General features: G+C 56.2%; 1 protein-coding gene across 3 annotated transcripts; it reads left to right on the forward strand.

The window, feature by feature from the left end:
- The first annotated feature begins 17,266 nt into the window (after window positions 1–17,266).
- On the forward strand, window positions 17,267–23,977 carry BAHD1 (bromo adjacent homology domain containing 1). Of its 3 annotated transcripts, none has more exons than XM_065872609.1 (6): window positions 17,267–18,692; window positions 20,460–20,842; window positions 21,826–21,985; window positions 22,389–22,465; window positions 23,212–23,312; window positions 23,788–23,977. In XM_065872609.1, the coding sequence occupies exons 1-6, from the start codon at window positions 17,267–17,269 to the stop codon at window positions 23,975–23,977; spliced, it is 2,337 nt and encodes a 778-aa protein (XP_065728681.1). The 3 variants fall into 3 exon arrangements, with proteins under 3 accessions (XP_065728681.1, XP_065728683.1, XP_065728682.1); XM_065872611.1 differs by having other exon boundaries at window positions 23,221–23,312; XM_065872610.1 differs by having other exon boundaries at window positions 20,463–20,842.
- The last annotated feature ends 1,383 nt before the right edge of the window (window positions 23,978–25,360 follow it).

Raw genomic sequence — 25,360 nt, forward strand, 5'->3', positions numbered from 1 at the left:
GGTGAAGAAGAGAGACCAAAAGGTCCCTTGGGGAACAGGCAGGGTGTGCAGCCCCTGGTCTCTTTATTGGCTCATTGACCGGCGCTAACAAAATGGATGGGGAACAGAGGTAGATCAGTGGGCTGGCATAGGAGGAACATCAAGTGCCCTCAGCCAGCCTCTGTCTCCAAACCATAGTGAGAGCTTCTTGGGGCAAAGGAGACAGCCACCCACATGGGGGAGGCTCTGAGAGTAGAATTCCTCCAGCTGCTGGGCCGGCTGGGCAGGCTGGAATGGGCTCTCATGACCACTCTGCCTCCTCTCCAATCAATGTTCCCTTTTTTTCCTCCCACCAGGGCCCCAAATAAAGACAACTCTTTCCCCACTCCCCCAGCCTAGGGCCATTGGATCTTCACTCCTGGATGTTGGGGAGAAGTCCAGTCCTCCAACCTCACCCTGCAACCACTTCCTAGGCCGAGCACGGGCTTCCTGCCCTTTGGGTCTCCTTTTCCTGTGACTAGGTACATTTCTTTTTTGACCCTCTTGGCCTCAATCCCTGCCCATTAGTGGGCATGAAGCCAAGGTCACCATAGGCTGGGCTGCTGACAGGGGCCCCTTCCCCTCTTCTGCCTTGGCTCTAGTGTGCCAGATGGCATGGGTCAGCACCAGCAGCCACCTCTGCTGTTACCCTCTACCACCAGTCTCTTGATGAGGGGTGGGGGACATCAGCTCACGGGACAGACAGGTGGAGGGGGTATTTTGTGAGGTGGGGGTAGGGCTGGCCTGATGGTGGTGGGGTACTGCTAGGAATCTTTGTCCTGGGAGGCTCAGGGAGGGGAGAAATCCTTTAGTGTTTTTTTATAGGTTTGGGGATTTTGCTTTCCCTAAGAGTGGGAGGTGGGAGAAGTAGGGGCAGTTGTCTTAGGAGACCCTGGCCCTTTGAGAAGTTGCTGTGCCACAGTCTTAGTGTTCAGCTTCCATTCACACCCTCCTGGGTGGCCCTCTCCTTTAAACATGTCCCCCAACACAGCTAAGACTGTCTGGGCCCCACTGACAGCTCCAGAGGCAGATGGCAAACCGTCTTTTAGGGTTCTATTTCCCAGCCATAGGGGCTCACAGCCCTGATTTTCTTAAAGTGCTGAGTCTCAAGGTCTAGGAAAGGCTAGGCATTATGTGTGGTGCAGGAGGAGTCCCTCAGCCACACTCCAAGGCTGGGTTTCTCCTCTTGCCTAGGCAGCCCCAGCACTGGGGGTGCTTCTCTCTGCCAGAGGTGTTCCTCCACTCAGCCCCTCCCTGGGCTGCTCCCAGGCTCTGGTGACTTGACACTACCCTTTTTGCCGCTCCTCCTTTTACTTCCCAAAGCTCCCCTCCCCCGCCTGAATTGGGAATGAGGCTTTGTTCTAGGCTGGACTCAGCATTTCTCAAGAACCTACTATGTGCGCATCCAGTGCTTGTTGAAGTGAAGCCCTTTGCCGGCTCTGGCGATACAAGGTGCCGAAGACACAGCCCCTTCCCGCACCTCACAGGGACCTCCCACACCTCCGTGTGACCTCAGCCTGCTGTGTCCACCCACCCCGCTGACCCCGCGAGCGTGCTCGGGCTTGGAAAGGCACGTCTGTGGGTGTGAGACGGAGCCACAGCATTCGGTGACTAGGGGGAAGCCAGGTAAGTGTCCACACTTGGTCCCATCCTGGCTTGGGGACGCGAGAGGGGGAGTCCAGCCTGGGCTGTCAGGCTGCCCACCCCCTCCTCCCTCCCCCGGAGAGCTCTGATGTTCCCCGCGGTGGTGGAAGAGGGTGTGTGGGTGTCAAGGACTCACAGACCAGGCTCTGCTGTCGGCTGGAAATGGATGAGGGTTCCACACTCTGCTTCTGAGAAGGGTGAATTAGGAGCTGGAGTGGGGGGCGGTAGGTGAAGGGGAGAAAGAGGAAAAAGAGATGCGGGTGAGGGGTTACCGAGCCAGGACCGACCTTGCTTGAAAGGAAAGGAGACGTGGCAGGCAGGGAAGTCGGAAAGATGAGGCAAGGGCGGGAGGGGCTTCTCAGCAGTCGGGGCCCTTTCGTTGGAGTCTGGGGCCCTTTCTGCAGGAAAGGGGGGTTGTCCTCGCTTGATTTTCGGCTGGTCTTCCCGAAGCCTTGCCCTGGGGGCAGCAGCCGCTGGCGAGCGTGGGGGTGTTCCTTGGCTCGCAGTTCTCTCCACTGGGTGCTGGAGAGGAGAAGGGGGACGAGGGATGTAGAGAGGTGACGGCCAGGGCGGGGGTGAGATTAGATTTCTCGGGGGGGGGCGCGGGTAGCAGCTAGGGGATTGGGGCTCCAGGGTCGGGTCACCATGGGATACGGGCTCATGTTCTGGAGACGAGGAGAAAATCCAAGAAGCCGGCAAAGAAAACCGCCCCCTCCACCACCCTTGGCACCGTACCCCTCCCCCCAGGCCCCACCACTCCCCGCACCGCCTCCCGCGGCCGCCTCGTGCTGCCCCCTGCGTTGGGACGACCGACCCACGGTTCTGATTGGTTGGAGACCGGGAGGGGGAGCCGAGGGCCGGATTGGCTGGCGGGGCCAGCGCAGGGCGGGGCGGCTGATTGGCGGAGCTGGCCGAGGGGCGCGCTGCTGATTGGCTGGGGACGAGGAAGCAGGAAGGAGGGCGGCGGAGGCTCCGCTCTCGGGGAGTTTGTGGGGGAACCGCGAGCGGCGTAGCGGATCCCGGAGCCCGGCCCCCGCCGCCCGCCCGTCCGGCTGCCTGCCCCGCCCGTCCGGCCCCCGCCGTCCGCCCGCCCCGGCCAGGCGCGCCCGCCCCCCCGACGGCCCCGCCCGGCCGCGGCCCCCGCTCCGCCCGCCCGGCCCCGGCCCCCAGGAGGAGGCGCTGACGCAGCAGCGTGGAGCCCGGGAATTGAGCGCCCCCGGGGGGTTCCAGCCGCCGGATTCCAGCCCGGCCGGGGCCTGCGGGAGCCCAGAGCCGCGCCGTCCGCGCCGCCGTCCCGGTGAGCTAGGGGCCGCGGTCGAGGATGGGGGAAGGGGCGAGCGGGCGGGAGGGAGCGAGCGAGGGAGGCAGACGAGTGAAGGGGAGAGGACCGGTCGCCCGTCAGCGCGCCCCACCGAGCGCGCCGCGCCGCCGCCCCCGCCAGCCCGGGAAGGGACGGACGAACGGACGGACGACGCGAAGCAGGTGCGGCCGCCCTCTCGCTCGTGCCGCCTCTCTCCCCCGGGTCCGGCGCCACGGTCCCGCCATCGGGGAGTGCGGAGCGCCTCGAGGTGACAGCCCCCGGGGGCCTCCCGCTTCGCAGGCCGGGGGCGGGGTGGGTGGGGGCCGCAGGCTGGCAGCTTGGCCGGGCGGCGGCGGCGCGGGCGTCCCGGGCGGCGGAGGGCGGGAGGACGCCGGTCGTTTCTCCGCCGAGGCAGAGCCGGCTCGCCTCCGAGTGCGCGGGCGGCGAGGCCCCCGCCCCCCCGTGCCCCCTCCCCCCATCGAGGTCCCCGAGGCAAGGGGCCGCGGCTAGGGGCGGCGCCGCGGGATCGCCAGCACAGGGTGGGGGGCGCCCTCCCGCGCAGGGAGCTGACCGGTTATCGCTGGATGGGGGGCAGGGGATGGGGGCCACACCGGGGCGGGGGGTAGTGTAGACCAGACCCGATCGGACTGGAAGGAAGGGAGGCGCCGAAGAGGGAAGGGAACCGGTTCGAGAAGCGAGTGTGGGCCGCGGGAGGCCCGGCGGGGACCGTGCGGAGCAGCGGCCGAGTCCGAGGTGGGGCGGGGGATCGAAGTTGTCAGACCGCCTCTAAGTGACAGCGGGACCCAGTGCTCGCGGCCGGGCCTGGCCCTGCCTGCCTCGCCGCCTCTCCTCCAGGGCCGGGGGCCGGGTCAGGTCGGGCCCGAGGGGCCCGCTTGGCGGCGAAGCGCCGGACAAAGGCGGCGCCGGAGCGGGCGCAGGTGGTGGCGTCGGGGAGGGGAGCGGGTCCGAGCCACCCACCCCAAGGGGAGGGCGACCGGGCCGGACTCTGCCCTGGGGATTGCGGGGGCCGGGACGACCGCCGGGAGGAGCTACGGCACTGGCTCACGGCTCCAGCCTCGGATCACCTCGCTGTTCTGGGAAGAGTGGGGTCGACCCAGTGGGGCAGAGGGACAGAGGTGGGGGTGTGCACATGGTGGGCCTGGCCGGTGGCGACCGGGTTACTGGACTCACCAGGAGAGAGTCCGGTGAGCAGCTCTAGAGCCTGCCAGGACTGAGGGGTTTCAGCAAGAAGACTCTGTCCACAGGCAGAGGGTTAATCCCACCTGGGACATCTCCTAGTTGCCCATTGTCATTAGTCTTAAGAGGGCAGAAGAACAGTTGGACTGGGGACTAGGAAATACGTCCCAGAAGTGCTCCAGCAATCCATGGACAACTGCCTTCAGCACTAGTGAAAGAAGGTACTCACATAGAGAAATGAGAAGCTGAGTTTATAAACCCAGGCAGGAATTTAATTATTAAATAAAAAAGGTTTCCTTTCTATCACCTGAGGGACTTTCCTCCCACCTTTTCCACCCCCATGCCTTCTGCAAAAAGGAGAAAAGGACCCCAGAGAGACCACATGTCCTGGAGGAACACCACTGTCCTTGGCCAAGTAGAGGACATTTGGGAACCAGTGGCTTAAGCCATGAGTGCTTCTGACCCCACCAGTTACTAGCTCTAAGCTGGATGCTGTTTTTGCATATGTAAGAACCCACTCAGAGCTCCTGTGCCCTCTCCTGTGATCCCATACTTAATGGAAGAGTTGGGACCACAAAAACAGGGAGACTTAGGGTGTTTAGAATGTACATATTTGATAAAATCTGGGTCCCACCCCAGGAAGGTTTTGGTTATGAGCTGCTCCCAGCTGTGGTTGACTGTAATCCCTCCTTGGGAAAACTGCCTGTCACCCTTGCTTAGTCTGAGCATGGAGTTAATTCATAGCTACCCTCCATCCCCCCTCCCCAAGAGGGTCTAGACCCCAGCCTGAGTGGAGTTGAGGCTTGTGGGAAAGGGAGGTATTACCTCATGCAGGAGACTAAAGTTTTTCTGAGAGAATTTAATTGTATGTCTAAGATCCAGAGGATGATGCAGCATCTCAAGGTCTTTGTGTCTCCTGAGGGGCTCTCCAGTATGTATGTGATTTCTTTTGGTGGCAGTCAGAAGGGGGTGACCTGTCTGGCCACCAGAACCTAAAGGAGAATGGCCACAACAATAATTCCCTCTTTGACAGGCTCTTACCTGGCAGGAGACTCATGTCAGTCAGATCAAGTGTTTAAGAGGGTTTGCTCTGGAGAGTTTAGCCAGTGAAGAGTTTCTCTCTTTTTTATATCTCCCTCCCTTTCTTCCTTTCTGTTGCCCTGCTGTTCCCATGTCAGGCCTATGTTGTTATCATGACCTCCCTGTCCCTCCTGCTTCCTCTGGCCCTTCTGATCCAGTCTGTACACAGCTGGTAGGTCATTCTTTGTAAAGCACTCCTTTCCCCATGTCACTCCCCTACCCACAAACTTGCAGTGACTCCCCTCTTCCTGCAGTCTCATCCTAGACTGTGTCCCTTAAGGCTCTCCCCTAGCCATGCTGCGCTGTGCATGTTTATCTCCCTGCATCTTTGCTCCTGCTGATTTCGCCAGTTGTCCCCAGTTAGGAGCCCCTTGCCTTCTTCTTCTGCCTGAACCCTACTCTCATCCTTCATCTCAGACCACTCCAGGCCAGCGTTGCTTGCCTCTGAGATTGTGACCCTGGATTTTATAACATGGTGTCTTCTTGAGTGTTTTTGTCAGTTGGAAGTTTCTTAAGGACAAGGACAGTGTGAGTATTAAACCTTTGTGTGTGTGTGAGTATTCTAGGATTTCTGGTATAGTGCTGTGCACATCGTTTTTATTGAATGAATAAATGCAGTTGGCTGCTTAGTTGAGTGGGAGCGGAAGGGAAACGTTCCCTTCTGTTTCCCTAGAAATGCTAGTATAGGAGTCCTTGGTGGTTTCTGACCTTTTTAAGGCATATACATAGGGTGTATTTGGGGTGCTTTAGCGTGGGGAGCAAATGATTGCTTCTGATATTCCAGCTGGTGAAGAGTCTGTCCTGTGGATTGCTCACATGATACCATATAGACATGAATTGGAAAAGGACTGTAATCCTGTTTTCCTCCTACCTTACCAGGCCATTCTTGCTACCCGGCTTTGCTGCTCTTATGCAATTTTCCTTGTTGTCCGTGCTAAATGAATCCATATGTTTTATCCCTTCTCAATCCTGGGTGTAAATGGGGGAGAAAACACGCTTCTGAGAACAGAAAAGGAAGATTCCTGGGTCTGGCGTGTGGACAGGGCTTTGGGGACTGATGTTGGAGGAGTTGTTTATAGAGGCATTGCTGATATGGGAGGCACCATCAGTCCCACACTGGACCCATCAGAAAGGAGAGCTTATGATCCCAGCTCTCTTGGAACTTCCGTTTTTGTTTACCACCAACCCTGGGCCATGGGAGAAATGGGAGAGAGGACTGGTGACTGGTTTGAGTCTAGACATTGAAAAAATAAATTCCGCATCCATCCCCTTTCCCCCAAACCTCCCTTTTGTGCCCCAGTTTGATGATTAATGGACCAGCATTTCCCTTCCAAGCAGGAATGCCACCCCTCACAGTTGCCATGGCAATGCAGACCGCTCCCCCGTCAATTAAAAAAAAAAAATCCGCACTACTTCTCTCCTCCTTGCTTCTACAGTAGCAGGAGACAGGTTACCTCAGAATGCATCTCCTGGCCTCTCTTCTCAGTTGCTTGGGCTGTTTGTGCTGTGTGTCCTAGAACACGGCCCTTCCTCTCTTTCTGAGGATGGTCTGAGTTGCTCCACTGTAAGCAAATTGTGCCCCTCTTGGATCTAGCAGCTCCTGGAACACTTTTACAAAGAAGCAGAGAAAATTTCTGCTTTTTTAATTCACCCACAATGCAGATTAAAAACCAAAAAGAGCCTTTTTCTATCTTTTCCTTTGGGGTTAAAAAAAAAATCCCCTCCACACTGTCTCTGGTACATAGAGGTGTAAGTTGGGGAGCGTTTTGACATCCATAAAGGAAGTTTCAGTAAACCTGGAAGGGATTAAGCCTCCCAGCATACAGAGTTCACATTGGAGTTCTGTGGGGATTTTCGATTTCTTTATTTTCATTCCTCCCCACCTCTGTCCCAGCATTCAGGAGGACTTGTGTGTTTTCATTTTATCTGTTCTTACTCCTCTTGGCCTTGCTCCGGCAACATCTGGCCTCAGCGCCCTGTCGCAAGGTGTCATTAAAAAGAAAAAAAAAAGCTTAAGGGGAAAATGTCTCTGGAGTTGAGAAGTTGCCTGCGTTGAACTAAGGCCGCCAGTTGAAGCTGCCAGGTTTATGGAGCATTATACGAACAGCCCCAACATTAAAGGGCCTCCTTTTTATGAATGGGTTGTGAAGAATGTAAATAAAGCAGCATCTCTCAATGGGGAAGCATTTTACATAAGCAATACTACCCCAGCCCGAGTATTTATGGGAATTTGCTAGCATAGTCTGGCAGGACTCACTTCCTTTGTGAACTTGCCATTGTGCTGGGGACTTTGGAGGGACAAGAAGAGTGTGCTTTGACACGGAGGGCAGCCCCAGTGCTCCTGCTCGGCAGGTCCCCGGCCTTGACGTGATGGGCCACCTCATGGCTGGAAGTGCCTGCTAACCCTGAAAAGGTGGACAATACAGCATATAGTCAAGAGCCTGTGATGATTAGAAGCATAGGCTCCTGGCACCTGGGGTTCTGAGATTCTGCAGCGCCTCACCCTTCAGGCTGCTTCGACCTCCCCAGAGAAGGGGACAGGGAGGTCCTGGTTGATGAAATCCTGCCTGTTTTTAGGGGAGACACCTAACTGGAGTAAAATAGACTGGTTTGAATTTCAGCTCCTTTATGTTTCCCCTGCTCACCTCCTGGTACTGCCACTAACGAGCAGTAAACCGGATAATAGGGAGAAGTAGCAGCAGCAGTGGCCGTGAGGCTGAGGCTGCAGGCCGTCTGCTCAGGGCCAGACAAGTGCCCTTGGCTCCAATGAGCTGGCTTTGCAGAGTGGTTGAGTACTAGCCTGGCCCTGGGGTGCGGTGGAGGTATTGGTGTCCTGCCCTAGGTGACTTGGTCTAGCGGCTGGGGATCTAACTGTGGTGGGTTTGGTGAGCAGGCCTCAGGGCAAAGTCACATCCAGGACTTTGTGTGATGTCCCGGGAAGCATTTTCATCCAGATTCCATTTTTCCCAGTGGGAAACACCTGCAAAGATGGTTTGTTATTAACCTGTCTCAGTGTCCCACCAGTAATAATAACAATAATAATAACATTGCCCTTGAGATCTTCTGCAGGCACCAGGAATAAGAGAATGGGTTTGTCTCTCAGCCTCTCTGAGGTTTGAAATAGGAACTTATTTCTGAGGCACCATAACCAAGTTACCTGAATGAAAAAATGACAAGTGACTGGTCTTAGTTAACAGGATCAATGCCAGGCAGAAACTTGAGGTCTGCATCTTTTTTCTTATGTTTCTGTTCCAATAGGTTTGCAGGATGGGGGTGGGGGCTTTAACACACCTGGTGTGTTAAGACACCTGGTGTGTCTCTGCCTCTTGTGACCCCAGGGTCTCACCTGGAGTGGTACTTACCACCCCATACTTCCCTTCCATCTTCAGTGCCTGTTTGGGCCCCAGCCCTCCTTACGTGCAACTCTTTCAGTTTCCTACCTGCAGAGGAGAGGGGTGGTCCTTCTCCAACGGCAGCTGCCTGTCTAAATGTTTGGGGAAAATTCAGTTTGTTAATCACATTCTCATCTGGCCAGGTGGTTTAGAGGTGAATTATTATTATTACTGTTTTTTTGGCTGTGTCTTGTAGCTTGTGGGATTTTAGTTGCCCTATCAGGGATTGAACCCAGGCCTCAGCAGTGAAAGCGCCAAGTCCTAACCACTGGACTGCCAGGGAATTCCCTAGAGGTGAATTATTAGTTTTTAGAGCATCTTTGCAGATATCACAGCAAAGGTATTAGGGTGTTGCTTGATGCCAGGATATCCTGATGTGTATGCCAGAATGGAAGATGGAGTCGCGATTCCACTATAGTCAGGGTCAGCAGGCCCTCCTCAGTAGTGAGGGGTGTCCCTGGAGGCGTTCACACAGTTGGGACGAAGTGTAGAAAAGAATTGTAAAACAGATGAAATGACTGTAAGAGATAATCGTCAGAGAAAATTGGAAGGACTTGGACTTATTTGGCCCAAAGAGGTAGCCATAGAGGTCAGGTAAATACATCTTCAAATATTCAGATGGCTGTTTGGAGTGTGATGACCAAATTTCAGTCTTCATTGCAGTCTGTGATGGAGATTTCATCTGATTCGAGGCGTGGTTAGATGCATGGGGTGGGGGGGGGCAGTCTGTAGACTCCTTTCCTGGATTGACTGTTAAAATCAAGAAAACATGTCTTTGTAGCCCTTATCCCTTTCGAGGATATAAAATGGGTTTGTTTCAGAAGTGCATCTAAGAGCATATTGGGAACTTTGAGCAGACTTTTCTGTAGAAACAGTTTGTAAAATTATGTTTATGTTCCCTGGCCAGTATATAGATGGCTTTTAATCGTAGTACATTTTCAGTTCTTTTGTGGTGAAAAATCAGGAAAAACTAATAATGTGTTATTGCCAATAATTAAAACAGCACAGAGAAGCAGAATTGCACATGCAAGTTGATCTCGAGTGTTGGTCTGTGACTCAGCAGCCGTCCTGTGTTGCGGTTTGGGGCGTGGGCTTGGGGACTGACACCAGCCGCCCCGCCTCTGCCCTCGATGGTGTGGGAGTGTGGGCAAGTTCTTCTGCCTCTCTGTTTTCTCCACGTTAGGGTGAGATGATATCAGCCACTGGGAGTGGGGGGTGGCAAGGATGAATGAGAGTGACGGTGACTGTAAGAAGTAAGTGGAACGAGAGGAATAGTCTCCTGAGATAGCTAGGCAGGTTGGGAGAGAGAAGAAAGAGGACAGTCGTGGAAGAAGGTTGTGCTGTGTAATATGAGAGAATTCCTAAAGTAGCCTGTTGAACTGTAGATTATATTGAAGAGGCAAGGTGGACTCCTGGGGATGAGGGATAGTTTGGAGGTCAGAGTTTCTCTGGGCTGTAAGTTGGGCCATCAGTCTAGGGTGGAAATGTTATATGGGATGGAGCAGGTGGGCACCCAGATCTTCATTTGTTCAGTAAGTTCTTACTAAGCCCTGTGGATAAGATTTATTGGTGAGGAAGGCGGAGCCTGCCTGTCCCTGCAGAGCTTGCATAATGAGGGTGTTACTAAACAGTTAATTGGTTAGGCGTGAGATATTCAGGTTGGCTGCCTGTGTTTCTGTTTGCGCTGTGGGAGTATTGGGAAGCCCTTGTCTTGGGTCTTGTTCCTCATGGCTGTTTCATTCAGGACATCAGCACTTTGCTGGGGAGGCTAAGGGCAGAGATCCCATGTTGGCCTGGCTGGCCAGTTTCTTGTGTTCAGGACAAGAGATTGCACCTCCAGTCTCGGCACACCATCTTAGAAATCCAAGTTACTGGTTCCTGGAGTGTCCTGGTGGTTGAACAGCACATATCCTTTGCCACTCCTGGGCAGGTGCCCGGAGCAGGCTGGTGAGCTGTTGTGTTTTTTGAAGAACGGTGCATCAGTACACGAGGTTTCCTCCTGGTTGACCTGTTGCTGAGCCTTGAGGTTCCCTGTCCCTGTTCCTGCTTTATTTTTTCCACACTTTAACTGCCGGGAGCAAATGGGTCCTGCTCCAGGAGGAGATTTGCTTCTGGCCTGGTCTGTGCACTGTGGAGTCTGGGTGGGAGGGTCTGAGGGAGCCTTAGCCTGGCGCTCCCTGTGCCCCAGCCTGGAGTAATCCTGTATGGAGCCAATGGTGGTGAGTCTGGGGAAAGCTGCATTTGTCTCCCGCCCATTCCAAATGTTTAGGAAGCACCTTTCTCAAAGTGCTGCCCATTTCCCATTGGGCTTAGTACACCTGGAAAGAAGTAGATCATAGACCCTCAGTAAGAGTCTGAAAGTCCTGGCTCAAATGTGCCCTCTGGGAAGCTGCCATGGAGCCAAGCTCTCTGTACCGAGCTCCGAGCCCTCAGTCACAGCCCTGTCACACTGTCTTGTCCTCTGTCTTCCTACCAGCCCAAGCTCCAGTTCCTCAGTCTGCTTTGCATTTTTATTCAGCACTTAGCGTGATACTTGACATGTATGGGGAAAGAATGAGCTTGTGTTGAGCACCTGCTGTATACCAGGCACTCTGCTAGGCAGTTGACACACACTCTTATTTAACTTGATCCTCATAACAGCCCTGCTGTGTAGGTAAGGAAACCAAGGCTCAGAGAAGTTCAAGCCATTGACCAAACCCACTTCGGATTAGCAGTGGCACGAAGTGGCTTCCAGCCCCGTGTGGGTCTTGCCTTGCTGAGCTGTGGCGAGGGGCCAGCAAACGTTGGCTGAATGAGCAAAGGTCACAAGAGGTGCGTGTGCCTGGGAGTGAGCGACGGGTGCTCTGGCTTAGCTGGACCGACACCTGCACATAGAGGTCTGCCTGGTGCACACAGGAGCTGGGCACTGGGAAGAAGCTAGGGGAAGGTAGGTTGCCTTCAGTAGGGACATGTGCCTTTAGAGGAAGCCTCTACAGACTAGTTTTGTATTGCACGTGATTACCTTCTAATTTGTCAGGTCTGAGTTTCTTAGAGCAGAGCACTGTGGTGTGACTAAAATACAGTGTTCTCTGCCCACTGTCCTCACTCAGGGGTCTGTGTGTATATATTGACTTATAGGTCCCAGGGGTAAGTCTTGTCTCCCTCACTCTCATCCCCCCTACCTGCAAGGAAGGGCCTTGCCCTGAGACTAGGGACTGGCTGTTTCCAGTGAGAAGGTGAAGGAGATTCCACCAACTCTGCTGTTACTATATTCCTGTACTTAATTGCAATTCTAATGTAAGATGGAGAGGTCCATTTCATAGTCTGAGTCCCCTCCCTCCCCACAGAGATGTTAACAAGAGGTGTGATATCTGGCCTTGGGTCCAGAGCCAGCAGTACATGGAGGTTCTGGACGCTCGGGTGTAGCTCTGGGCGCGTGTGTCTGGGCGCTCCCGCTGGGATGCTCAGCGTGGACAGGAGTAGCCAAAGGTGGGGCCCGGCTGTGGGGCTGGGCCGGTGGCTGCACCAGACCCTGTGTGGGGTGGGGGTGGGCCTTCCCCTGCACTGCTGCTCCTGCCTCTCTGGGCTCCTGGGAGCCCCCAGTGTGAAGTGTGAGGAGCAGGTGGTCGACAGGCCAGAGATAGGCTTGGTGCCTCCCGGGCAGGCGGGCCCAGCTCCTCAGATGGCCACGACCCGAGGGCAGTCTATAAAACAAGCCGCATCCAGACGGGTCAGGCCAGTTCCCTTTGGTCAGGCGCCGTGCTCCCTGCCCAGGTGTTTGTAGGGTCCCAGCCCGACTGCAGAGTAAATTGAGTACCCACAGCAAGTGAGGCTGAATGGGCACCAGGGAGGCCCTCTCTTCGGGGCAGTACCCTGGGGCTTGAGCTCTGAGCTGCTGGAGCCAAGGCTTCTGCTCTCTCTGGGAGCCTGCACTGAAGCTGCAGTCAGATGGCAGCAGCAGGCAGAGCAAGTGCCCTCTGACCCCATCCCCTGGGCCTTTAGCATCTGAAGATCTCGCCTTTCTTGTTTCTTGGAGGCGTGGAGCTGTTATTCAGGGTCTGTGGGATACAATTTCTGCCCCTGCCCTCTTCACTGCATTGTAAACCGAGCCCCCCAGAGTTCACCCCAGACTGGGTCCCGAGTGGGATAAGGGTGGCACGGCTGCGTTTCCCGGGGTGGACACTCAGGTGTTTTCAATGGAGCGGTAGCAGAGCAGGGGTCAGGTACGGGCTGCGTTTTCAGATTTCTCACCACTCGCGGTGGCTCTGGACTCCTCCTAATGTGGGGATTCGAGGGCTGAGGGCAGGCCACCCTCCACTGTCTGTGGGTCTGAAAGAGGGGGATCCCCAGGATGTTGGCCTGCCCGTTTCCTACTCTGCTAGGCTCCTGCATGGTCCCTAGTATCATTCTCACCACCACTCTTAGGTAAGGTTCTTTCTGATGTGTCTCTTTGAGATGAGGCATCTGAAGTTCAGCAAAGTTAGGTAAGTTGCTCATGAGGGCCAGAGCTGGATCCAGGTCTGGCTGACTTAAAGCTTTGGCTGTTTCCATTTTACTGGCTCTGGGGGGTTCAAGAGATACCAGCCGCATCTTTATGTGGCTTTATCACAAGAATTTCAGCAGCTCCACCTCTCTGTTTTTCCATGAAGTAACATCAACTAAATTTAAAAGAACAGGAGTTTGCCTTTGTGCTCTTGCTGCTTTTCTTCTCTGATAGCAGATTCAAGAAACTCAGTGTCGTGAAAAAGTATTATTCTGTTGAGGGGTGGCGGAGGGGCTTATTTTATTCCAAGAGAGATTGCAGAAGTGGGCAGTGCTTACTTAACTCGGTGCCTACTGTGTGGCTTTAGGTGTAATTGGAGGGAGGTGGCTTGGGTCAGGGCCCTTCCTGACCCTCACCCAGGGGACCACCTGGTCTGCTCTTACCTAAGACCGCCCCCCCAACCCCAAGTACTCCCTCCCATTACAGATAAACCAAAAAGCCTGAAAAGCAAAGTTTCAAGTGCAGTGGGTAAGAGAGGTTTCAGGAAGAGCAGTGGGGCAGAGCCCTGGGTCCTGAACCCCTAACGATGGGGGTGTGGGTGTGGCCTAGAGCTGGGTAAGTTAGGGAGAGCCATGGCCAAGGCTGAGGGCCTCTTTCTGCCCCAGGGCAGCCTCTGCTTGGGGGAGTGATCTGGTTTCGACCTGCTCATCCAGGCCCCCACCCTTGCCCTCGTTTCTCCTCTGGTGCCCACAGCCCATCTCCTCCAGGCCTTTGACCTGCCCTTGCACACAGTACCTTGGGTGTCCTCCACCTGCCCTGGTGGGCCGTGGGGGCTACGTATAAGGTGCTGCTGCAGCTTGAGGGCAAAAGACAAGGCCTCCCTCCTTTTCTGTTTCTGTGGAGATGACTTCTCCCAGCCCTGGTCAGGCTTGTGATTTTGGATTCAACTTGTGATTCATTGGGTCTTTGGCTCGGAGGACCGCCGGCCGGCCACTGTGCTTCAGACTGGTTTTCTTCAGTGAGGGCTTGCTTGACATGGTCTAGGCGAGCTCTAAGACGCCCTGGGGAGTCCCTCCTAGGAAACTTCTCCCGAGGGTGCCTGAACTACCTGCCCCTGGGAGGACAGGGCTTCCCAGAGAAGAGGAGGGTAGTCTGAGAGAAGCAGGGCACTCTTGTCTGTTGGTAGTGGCAGAAAGTTCCTGGTTGAGCTGGTGTGTAAGTGGGAGGGACAGGACAGCAGGATGGTTGGCAGAGCTGGAATGGGAACCAAGCCTCCTGCTTTCCCGGGATCTTCTTCCCCCATTGAGCTGGGCCACCCCTGCAGGTTGGAGGGGCCCTGGCAGGCTGGGCGCCCCTCCACCCAGCCCCACCCCAGGGAAAAGCTGCTGCCGAAGTTCTCACACGTCCATCTGGTTTCAAAGCATGACTCACTGACTCTCTCCAGCCTGGAGTGCAGTGCGGTAGGCAGCAGAGTCCCCAGCCTTTCCTCAGGAGCGTGAGTGACATTGCTGCCTTAGGCACCACGTGAAAGCTAGGAGTTCTGCGGGTGATGGGATTTGGCAAATTCAAGGGAGGCTAGCAGGAGGCCCAATATGCTTGATTTGAAAATGTGACTTGCACCCTTTGATTTAGAAGCTTCCTGGGATCATCAGCCTCAGGGACAGTGGGTGTCCCTGAGGGACGAAGAGGGAGGTGAAGGAGTGAGATACTCTGCCGGGAACAAATTCCCAGGTTCTAGGGACAGACTCCCGAAAGTGGAAGGCTTTTCTCCGAATGTTTTTCATAGTGCAAGGGAAAGACTGAGTGGGACCAAGTATCTCAGAATCCCTGGGCCATCCATCCACGTAGCAAGTCTACCAGCAAATTGAGGGTGGGGGGAAGCGAGGGCAGACCAAGGACGACCATGGTCCGCTAAGAGCTCTTCATTGGCCAGGCTTGGAAACACCTCCCTGTGTTCACTTTCTCTTTCCCATCCACTCCTCCTTACTCTGCTTGGTGTCCATGTCCTTAAAGGCCATAAGCCCAGGTGACCTCAGCCTTGGCCACCGGCTATTCCCAGGCCCGACTCCTCTGGTAACTTGGGGCCTGTTGAGGGGCTTTGGCCCCTGCTCAACTGTGTGGTCTATTCACTGTCCTCCTTCTCCAGGCCCTTTGGGGGTGGGGGAGGGCTGGGCGCAGGCTTCCCTAAGAAATACAGATGTGCTTCTCCTTGTTCCTGCTCCTTCACCTCTGGCATAGGGGTGCCCTGCCCTTGAGGGAAGGACCTGGGGTTATAAGCAACTGGGATTCTTTTGAGGGCTAATAAGCGTGCTGAGCAATCAGGGATGGGTGGACACCCTGATTAGAAGAAAGAAAGAGTCTTAGGTAGCCTAGCAGATGCCTGAGGTTTTTCAGGAGCACTCCAGTCTGTGCTTCAGGAATGAATGGATTTGCCTCTGTGACTCTCTGTCCTGCCTGGGGCCTGGTCTCTGGGTATGCAGGTCCCCGCATGTGGCCAGAGCAATGCCTGGCACTCCGCCTCCCTTTTCCAGTTTTCCAAGTTCTTTCTCAGGGGTGAGGGACACCCCTGCTGCCCTCAGCCTGGTTTTTGGAGCACTCTTTCTCAACTAGTGGCATGTCTCTGGAGAGAGGGTAGAGGGTACCCAGTGACCCCAGCCACTGGCCCAAGGCCACAGGAGCTACTGGAAGGGCTCTGGATTCCCTGGGAGTCCTCAGGCTTGGGACTTTCAGGGTTAAATCCTGGCCCTGCAGGGACTGCTCCCAGCTCCTCTGGTGGAGCGGGAGTGAATAACAATAGCAGCGGAGAAATCAAGCTGAAAAGCTTGCTGGGCAGGAGGGGTCCCAGAGTGCTGGGGAGGGCAGAGCTCCGTCTGACACCTTACTCGGCAGCATCTTGCTTTGTTGGGGTTTAGGTAGGGAGTGAACAGCATAGTAGTCTCTGACCACCGATGCCGGCAGTGTCCGTCCCCCCGACCCTGCCCCTCAGCTCTCCATTGCCTGGGCTGTGGCAGCTTCCTGCACACAGCCTGCTGCCTCTTTCATTTGCGGGGGTGCCCGGGGGGCCCAGGTATGTTGGAGGTGGGGAGGGTGTCTGCTAAGCAAAGTTAAGGGATGATGCCTGGTCGCAGGCATTTTCTGTCTGGGGCTCTGGGTTTCCTGTGACTCACCCCCATCCTGCCTCCTGCCTGGCATCTTGCCTACAAGGAGGGAGTCCTGAGGAATAAGGCAGGACTAACAGGGCTGCCTGGGTTTGTCGCCTGAGTTAGTTCTTCTATTTGGTACTTTCTTTTCCCAGCTCTTAGTGGCTGGTGGGCCTTTAAAGCTGTACCACAGATCTAGAGTGTGGTCCCTGGGTTTCCTACCTGGAAATGCTGGCCCCAGCCTTACTGACATCCCTCCCCCAGGCACTGGCACTGGGCCGTTTGGAATCTGAACTAAGGTGGGGCTGGCTCCATGGGCTGGCTGAGACCTCCCCCCACAGGCTCCTCACAGCCAGGCCTTCACTCTTGAGGGGGCTTTCCAGCAATACCCAGGTTATGGCTGTCCTGCTGTATGTGCCAGGCAGGTGTCCTCACAGGTGGACTTTGCCTCCTCCACGGCCCAGCAGGCAGGTTCCTCATCTCAGCTCCTCACTGTCCATCTCCTTATCCTCCTGTGGCCAATCTCAGAAGCCTCGAGAAGGGGGAGGGGACTGATAATGTCTTTGAAGGAATTGGTGGGCTCCCACCACCCAAGCCCCTATCCTGGATCCATGTCCTCAGGACAGTCTCCTCCTGTCCTACGATGAGTATCTAGTGGGAGAAGAACAGGTAGAGACAACCGAGAGCTTTGCCCCCAGCCTCTTCTGTCTTCCAGCTCTGGGGTTTGCATTGCTCCATAGGGTCCCCAGGGGTTTGGTTCAGAGGAGAGTGGGGCAGCCAGTCCTTGCACAGCTGCTGGTAGCCTGACCCCACTAGACCTTTGCACTCTGGAAGGGGGTGTCCCGGGAACATCCAAGCTGGAGATGGAGTAAGTGGCCAGAGTTACTGCAGGGGATGCGGGCCAGAGTTACTGCAGGGGATGCAGGCCAGAGTTACTGCAGGGGATGCGGGATGGGCTGCAGTGGGGGAGAAAGCAGGCCAGGGCAGGCTTCTCTCATTGCCTGCCTTATGTCCTGCAGCTTGGAGGTACTCCATGACACACACTCGGAGGAAGTCTCTTTCCATGCTGAGTTCGGGCCCCACGGGCCGCCAGGAGCCCCTGCAGATGGAAGGCAGCAGTATGGAGCAGGGGGCAGAGGGTGTGGAGCCAGGTCCTCCTGAGAGCCCAGGGCACCTCACAGGGCGCCGCAAGAACTACCCACTGCGGAAGCGCCCGTTAATTCCCGAGAAGCCCAAGGCCTGCAAAGTGCTGCTGACCCGCCTGGAGAATGTGGCTGGTCCACGGAGCGCAGATGAGGCTGATGAGCTGCCCCCCGACCTGCCCAAACCCCCTAGCCCGGCCCCATCCAGTGAGGACACTGGCCTCCCCCAGCCCCGCAAGCGGCGCCTGGCCTCCCTCAACGCTGAGGCCCTCAATAACCTGCTGCTGGAGCGGGAAGAGACCAGCAGCCTGATGGGCACCCGCCGCAGCCGAGGGGGAGACCCCCACCGCAGCCGGGACCGTGACCGGGCCACTGGAGGCTGGGCCTCCTCCAAGAAGCGGCCCCGGCTGGGGGACCTCGGAGGAAGTCGGGACCTGTCCCCAGAGCCAGCACCGGATGAAGGGGCCCGCCGAGATGGCGATCCAGCTCCCAAAAGACTGGCCAGCCTGAATGCAGCTGCCTTCCTAAAGCTGAGCCAGGAGCGGGAGCTACCCCTGCGGCCACCTCGTGCCCATCCAGAAGCAGATGGGCACTCCACTGAGCCACCAGCACTGAGGGCCCCGAGGCCAAAGTGGGCCAAGGTCAATGGCAAGAACTATCCCAAGGCCCGGCAGGGGGCTGGCTCTGGGGAGGCTGCAGGCCCACCCGGCTGGCAAGGACACCCCGAGGAGCCATGGCCATCTGCCACCCCTCGTGGGCCGTCCAGCCAGCCACCTTACCAGCCCCTGAGCGAGGCTCTAGAGAGCCCCTTGGGGCTGCGCCCTCACCTGCCCCTGCTGATGGGTGGGCAAGCAGCCTTGAAGCCGGAGCCCGGGCGCCCAGGCGAGGAGTCACCTGCCCCCAAGCAGGAACTGCACCAGCCCTCTTTCCCCGCACCCCAGCTCTCCCCGCTACCGATGCCTGGCAACCCCGCCGACTACAGTGGCCTGTGTGGTGGGCCTGAGCTCACCGCGCTAGGCAGCTTCTACCTGTACTGCAGCCAGGCCGGGCTGCGGTGTGGGGGCTACCCCTCCTGCTCCGTGCTCCCCGAGGACAAGCTGTCCCCAGTGGCTGCAGCTAACGCGGGGCTCCTCTTGGCCCCGAGCTCAGTGCCCGCCGCGGGCACCCACTTCCAGCACCCTCCATGGGGTTCTCGCTACTGCTCCAGTGAGGATACTGGAGTGAATGGCTACAGCATCTGTGAAATGTTGCCCCCGTCTCTTACCCACATCGGCACTACCTGTGGCGGCTGTCCCTACAAAATGCCTTTTGCAGCAGGTATGCCTTCCTGGAGGTGGGGTACACCAGGGAGTCTCTGAGAAGCAGTGTCCCAGGAGGGTGGGGTGCACTGGCGTCTGTCTACCGTGTGGGAGAGTCGGGGGTTTTGAGAAGGGAGGATTCCTCTAGTTTTGTGCCCCCAGCCTAGGAGATTCCCAGGAAAGAGACCCGTGTTTAGCTCTTAGCAGCCCTGCTCCGTACCCACTGTCTATGGAGGTTTCTCGGCATGGCAGTTAGGTAGCTTTGTGGTGGTGAAGTGGGCAGGGTGTGTCTCTCCTCCCTCTCCACTGGGATGCCCATTCTTAGACTCTGAGTAGCAAGTTAGATGCTGAAATTAGCACTTTTGCCAAGTTGTTCCCATGTCCTTCTGCCTTCCTCGAGGAAAACTAGAATTCCTTACTTCCCAGGAACCCAGACCATCTGCATGCCAACCGAGTTCAGCATTCACGGGAGGGGTGGTGGGTACTAGGCCCCGTAGGTGGTACCAGCTGCAATAGGACAGCTTCGTCCTGGCCATACAGGCCTTGAAAGAGAAGTAATGCTCAGACTTAGAATCACCTTGCTAGGTACAGACCGGGTGGGCGCACTCTGAGAACAGACAGGCTGCCGTCAGGGCCTGGACTTTGGTGTCTACCTTCTTGGCAAGATCCAGACACCTGAGAGTCTCGTGCCGTAGTTGATGAGACACCCCTAAGTGATCTCTCTTTCCCCAGACTCAAGGAGTGTCCTCACATGCCTCTCCAGGCTCCCTTCCTGGCTCCTGGGTGGAAGTGAGGTGACCAGAGCCATGCTAGCCAGCAGGTCTGCCCTGCTGCTGGTGAAGTGAGGGGCCAGGCCTTCTCAGGGCTCTCCCCTCCCCTGCACAGCCCTTCTTGAAGGGGTCCATAAAACAACTTTATAGACCGGTTGACTCTGGCCAGACTGGTTGTTTCAGGTTCTCCCATGAGTTGGAGCTCTAAGAAATGAGAACAAGCTTCTTTTTAGGCTCTTCTTTTTCTTCCGTACCACTCTCTAAGTTTAGTCACTTAAACTGTGGGACCCAAGACCCCTAGCCCCTTGCCCTGGGACACCAGTAAGCACCATGTGCCAGGCGCTTGTTCTTAGTGCTTTATATATGGGAGGCCATATGGCATGTTAATTGAGCACAGATTCTGGAGCCAGACTGAAATGTTCTCCCCACTTCTTCAGCCATGCGACTGTGGGACAAACCAATAACCACCCTGTGTCTCAGTTTCCTTAATTGTAAAATGGGGGTAAATGGTACCTACCTCATAGGGTTGTTGTAAGGATGTGAAGAATTAATACTTTGATAGGAAAACACCTAGGACACACTATATGATACTCACAACTACTACTTCTGTTGCAAGGCACGGAAAGGTAAAGTGACTTGCCTGAAGTCACACAGCTGGTAAGTGGCAGATCTGGGACTCATATCCTGGTCTCACTCCAGATCCCCTGCTCCTAAGTACGGTGGAAACCTTAGAGAAGGAAGATTAAGTCAGAGCTTAGAGATGCCATTCCCATTACTTTCTCTTCTCTCAGGCTAGAAGAGGAGATGGAGATGTCTGTGGGCCAGTCTCCAAGGTCAAGAAAAACCCTTGGCCAGTCACTGATCATCTCCCTTAACAGCCTCTGACCCCACCTGCCACCTCAGTGGCCTTTGGGTTCACACTTAGAATTAAAAGAAGCAGGCTCTGAAAGCAGAGGGGCCGGGGGGTTCCCTGCTTATCCTTAACCTGCCCTGACCTCCCTCTCTCCTTTTCCCAGAAGGCTGCAGGTCCCTGGGCCAGCTGGAATTTCCTCTCCCGGAAGCCGGCCACCCTGCCTCACCTGCCCACCCCCTCTTGGGATGCCCTGTGCCCAGCGTGCCACCTGCAGCAGAGCCTGTCCCCCATCTTCAGACACCCACCTCGGAGCCCCAGACGGTAGCTCGCGCGTGCCCTCAGAGCGCCAAGCCTCCTAGTGGCTCCAAGTCAGGTCTGCGCACAGGCTCTAGCTGTAGGCACACTGCGCGGAGCAAGGCTGCCCGCAGGCCCAGCCACCCCAAGCAGCCTCGTGTCCAGCGCCCACGCCCCCGCCGCCGCCGCCGCCGCCGCACTAACGGCTGGGTGCCCGTTGGGGCTGCCTGTGAGAAAGCCGTCTATGTCTTGGTGAGTGCCAGCTCTCAGCTGATGGGGAGAAGGGAGGGTGGCGGTTAGGGACATAGGACCTGCAGTGAGTTGGGTCCCAGGAACCCCTGGCTCTGGCCACTCTGAGAAGTGACAAGGGGTTCAAGCTCAGTTGTACCCCAGGAGCTGATCACACTGGCCCGGCCTGCTCCCCCAACTCGTACTGATCCTGTGCCCTGTGCCTTGGGGAGTCACGGAATGCACAGTCAATCACAGCTGGTGGCTGCCATCTCTGTCACCGACTCTTAGGGAAGCCTCCTGAAGTGTCTTCACCTCTCATCCCGGATTATAAAGTGGAGGACTTCCCTGGAGGCTTTTTGGACAAGTATGTATAGGGGAAATTGGGATAGGCAGAGAAAATTGGTGATACAGGAACATCTGGGATGATGAAAAGAATGTAGACTGAAATGTATCTAGCACGTCTTAGGTGCCAGAACCGAACTAAGCACTTTACATGCATTATCCGCTTTCATCATCACCACTGCCTCGTGAGGTACGCACACACCCCGTGGTCCTAGAACTACCCTCATTTCACAGACGAGGAAACAGGCTTAGCAGTAGATTAAGTCATTTGCCTGTGATAAGGCTTTGCTGCTTATACCATTGTGGTTTAAGAGTCAAACCCAGACTGCCCATTAGGAATCTTGAGGACCTACCCGGTGCTGGGGGCTTGGAGCACGAGAGCCGGCTGTCGTGGGTGTGGTGGTCAGAGTGCAGGCCCAGAAGTTTCGAGCCACTTTCTTACCCCTGTTCCCATTTCTCTTCCTTTCTCCAACGGTGAGGATTCCCTTTCCTGCCCCTGAAAGCCAGGCTCAGGGAGGAGGGGCCAGAGTGCAAACCACTTTGGCAGTCTCCCATCCTCAACGGTTTGACTGCCCTGAGGAGAGCACAGAGAGGATGTCACTCCCTCCGCATGCTGAGTGCGGCCCCACAAGCCTTGTTTGTGTCATTGGTTTGTTGCTCAGGATGAACCAGAACCAGCCATCCGAAAGAGCTACCAGGCGGTGGAGCGGCATGGAGAGACGATCCGAGTCCGGGACACTGTCCTGCTCAAGTCAGGCCCTCGAAAGACGTCCACACCTTATGTGGCCAAGATCTCTGCCCTCTGGGAGAACCCGGAATCAGGTACCCCTTGTCTAGAGTTCGACCTGGCACTAGTGTCCTGCGTCCTTGGCAGAGTCTGCCTTCCACTAAGCCAGCGTCTGTCTGGTGCTCAGGGCTGCAGACGGCCTTGTGCTTGGGTTGGATCAGCTCATTAACCTTTCCAGCCATCGGGGCCTGAGCACCTGTCACCCTGCCTCACCTGTCAGTGCCTTTTCCTCCTCCTTCCTCCATGCCTAACAGCATTCTAGGCCACTGAATTGCCAGACTTGGCCCAAGGCAGGGGATAGGGGTGGCCGGAGCCTGCAGAATTGGCCTAGGCTTTGAAGTTGGATGAGCCTCCAGGGCAGGTGGCCAGCCCGCCTGCCTATCTAAATAACTCTGGAGCTGCCAGCTCAAGCCCTGATTGCTTCTCTTTCCCCCCTAGGAGAGCTGATGATGAGCCTCTTGTGGTATTACAGACCAGAGCACTTACAGGGAGGCCGCAGTCCCAGCATGCACGAGGTGAGCTGCCTGGCGGGGGAGAGGCTGGGGCACTGAGAACGTGGTATGGGGGCGGGGGCAGCCTGGGCATTCAAGTCCCTGGACTCATTACCTTGGACACCAGAGAACCTGGGGAAAGGCCTGAGTTTTAGCCTCTTTTCCCAACACTGCCCCAATTCATGTTTTGAAGGGAATAGTAACCTTTGTCTTGAAAGGTGGGGCAGAAAGGGAGCCCCCAAGAGCAGGGGTGCCAGAATGGGCGCAAGTAGTTGTGTCTTCCTGGCGACAGGAAAGGGGAGGTGGAGCTGCACACCTTTACTGTCTGCAGCAGGAGAGGGAGGGGAGAAAAGACTCTACTGACACCCCTTGCTATCTACCAAGCTGTGTGTGGGTTGCTTCACCCCCGATCTTGGCTCCCTTTTACTTTTTTTCCCCTCTCTGGGACTTTTCATCTAAATGGGAGAATGCACACCAATTCCCCTCTCCTCCCCTGGGCTGGGGTGGGGGTCGGGAGACTGATGTCAGTCAGAGGCTGGAGCGGGTACTTGGCTGCTCCTGAGTAGGACAGGACCTGGGAGGAATGCCTTGGGCTGCTTGATGAGGAGCAGTTAGGCTGAAATTCCAGGGAAGCTCCCTAGTTTCCTGGGCACTAGCTGGAGTTGTCTATCTCAGGTCAGGAGTACCAGCAGAGTGGTTAATGTCTGCCTTGCTCCTGGAGCTAGGTGCTTCCCACCCTGGTAGCCAACCTCCTCCTCCCTCCCCTTGAGCCTTTGCAGAATGAAGTCTTTGCATCGAGACATCAGGACCAGAATAGTGTGGCCTGCATTGAAGAGAAGTGCTACGTGCTGACCTTTGCTGAGTACTGCAGGTGGGTGGTGCCCTGTACCTCTGGCTAGCCTCTCCCCTCAGACTTCCCAGGGCTATTTGGGCGCTGCCTGTGATCCCCAAGGGGATCTGACTCACTGGGCCTGACCTCCTAGAACTTTCTTCCCACAGTCTGCTTCCATCATGTAATTTTTATGGAAAAAAAGAAAAATGGTTCCCCCTCTGAGGCAGAGTGATTGGGGCAGAGTTGCAGAGTCGGGGATAGTTACAGTACTGCTCTCAGAAAAAATCAAGGAGAATTGACAGGTGATTGGGAGGGAGGCCCTGGTAGGTGTGGTTCCCCAGTGACAGAGAAGATGGTTGGCAGAGAGGGCATAGGCCCAGGACAGGGATGGAGGCAGCACCTGCCCTTGTGGAGGTGGGAGGGGGTGTCTCCGCCCTCTGGGCAGGGTGGGGAAGGAATTGGTCTTCCTGCTATGATAGCTGTGGTAAAGACAGCGAATGGTGTGTCACTGCAGATTCTGTGCCATGGCCAAGCGTCGAGGCGAGGGTCTCCCCAGCCGAAAGACAGCACTGGTGCCCCCCTCTGCGGACTACTCCACCCCGCCACACCGCACAGTGCCCGAGGACACGGACCCTGAGCTGGTGTTTCTTTGCCGCCATGTCTATGACTTCCGCCATGGCCGCATCCTCAAGAACCCACAGTAGCCCCCTCATGCCCACACTGGGGCTGCCCACGGGCAAGTGGGGCTCAGGGCAGAGGGCACTGCTTGAAGCACAGCACTTGGTTAAGGGGCCACAGGAGCCTGAGGTGGCTGGCCTGTGGTTCTCTTGTGGGGGGAGGGCAGGGGCCCCTATGGATTTGGGCCCCATGGGAGGGAAGGGGAGGCCAGGGTATACGAAAAGCATCAGAGCCCTCAGCTTGGCCCAGGGTACCTCTCTGTGGTCCCCTGGGCAGAGGCTCCTGAAGAAGCAGTCTTCCCTGAGGCTGAGCGAAGCCTCAGGGGCATGGCCCCTGGGGGGATTGGGGGAAGGTCCTTCAGGAACCAGGCCCTTCTTTATCCTCCCCTGGGCCCTTCAGGGGGGAGTGGGAGCCAGCTTTACCTCACCCACTGTGACCCGCTGCTTCCCCATTAGCCTGGGACCAGGCTCTCCCAGATTCTAGCACAGCTCCGAGCTCATTCCTTTGAGGCCTAGGGAGCCAAAGTCTGGCTTCCAGAGCATTGACTTTCTCTTCCTGAACTTGGGGCCTTTCTCTGGCATTCCTCCTTTGCCCCTGTAGTAGCCCCTGGTGCTGGGACAAGTTACCAGCCCTCACAGTCATGGGTGTGGCCCCCTTGTGGGAGTCAGCTTGCTGTCCACCTCCTGGTGAAGGCCACCCAGCAGGTCTGGCCTCCCAGAAATTAACTGATCAACATGGGGTTTGTCATGTCTGGGAGAGCAGAAGGGAGCTGGGAGGGGGTGGGGGCAGGGGGCAAGGAAAATTGCTACCTGATTTATTGAAGACTTTTCCTCTTGCCTTACACTTAGAGGTTTAGGAAACCTCTTGCAGAACTTCACACATGACTCTTCAAGCCACACCCACCTGAAATCAAACCAAAGGAGTGCTGTGGCTCCCCTTGCCCTGCCACCTCTTACCCTAGTCTTTTGTAGATTGCACTAATTTACATCCCAGTGAGAATCAACACTGTATCAGTCCACAGACCTGCTGAGCTGCAGCCACTCACTCTAGGAGCTAAGGACCTGCATTTTCAGTTTGTTCCTGTTGTCCAGGGGCCCTGTTCTCACCTCATGCTGCTCCCCAGAGTAGATTAGGAGACTCAGCCCCCTGCTATCCTTGCCAGAACTAGGCCCTGGCCCTGGCCCTGGGGCACTCGGTGTGGCGGCTGGAGCAGTCTGGTTCTTTCCTATTTGTACCAAAGAGGAGCCTGGTAGGGAGAGGGAGTGTGGCTTGGGCCCGGCGCTGGGCACATGCTTGTGAGTGATTCCACAGGCCACAACCCTGGGGACAGGAGCCAAGGAGGGCAGCACTGGGTCCCCCTCTCCTAGGGAGGGACAGACCGACCCTGCAGGCTGGCACTGGGAGAGGAC

The sequence above is a fragment of the Phocoena phocoena genome, chromosome 2 (genome assembly GCF_963924675.1).
Source record: "Phocoena phocoena chromosome 2, mPhoPho1.1, whole genome shotgun sequence".
NCBI lineage: Eukaryota > Metazoa > Chordata > Mammalia > Artiodactyla > Phocoenidae > Phocoena > Phocoena phocoena.

Coding starts and splice junctions, on each gene's coding strand:
- BAHD1 (XM_065872609.1), top strand. CDS start 17,267: ATGACACACACTCGGAGGAAGTCTCTTTCCATGCTGAGTTCGGGCCCC. Junction 20,843..21,825: donor AGAAAGCCGTCTATGTCTTG/GTGAGTGCCAGC, acceptor TTTGTTGCTCAG/GATGAACCAGAACCAGCCAT. Junction 22,466..23,211: donor GCAGTCCCAGCATGCACGAG/GTGAGCTGCCTG, acceptor CCTCCCCTTGAG/CCTTTGCAGAATGAAGTCTT.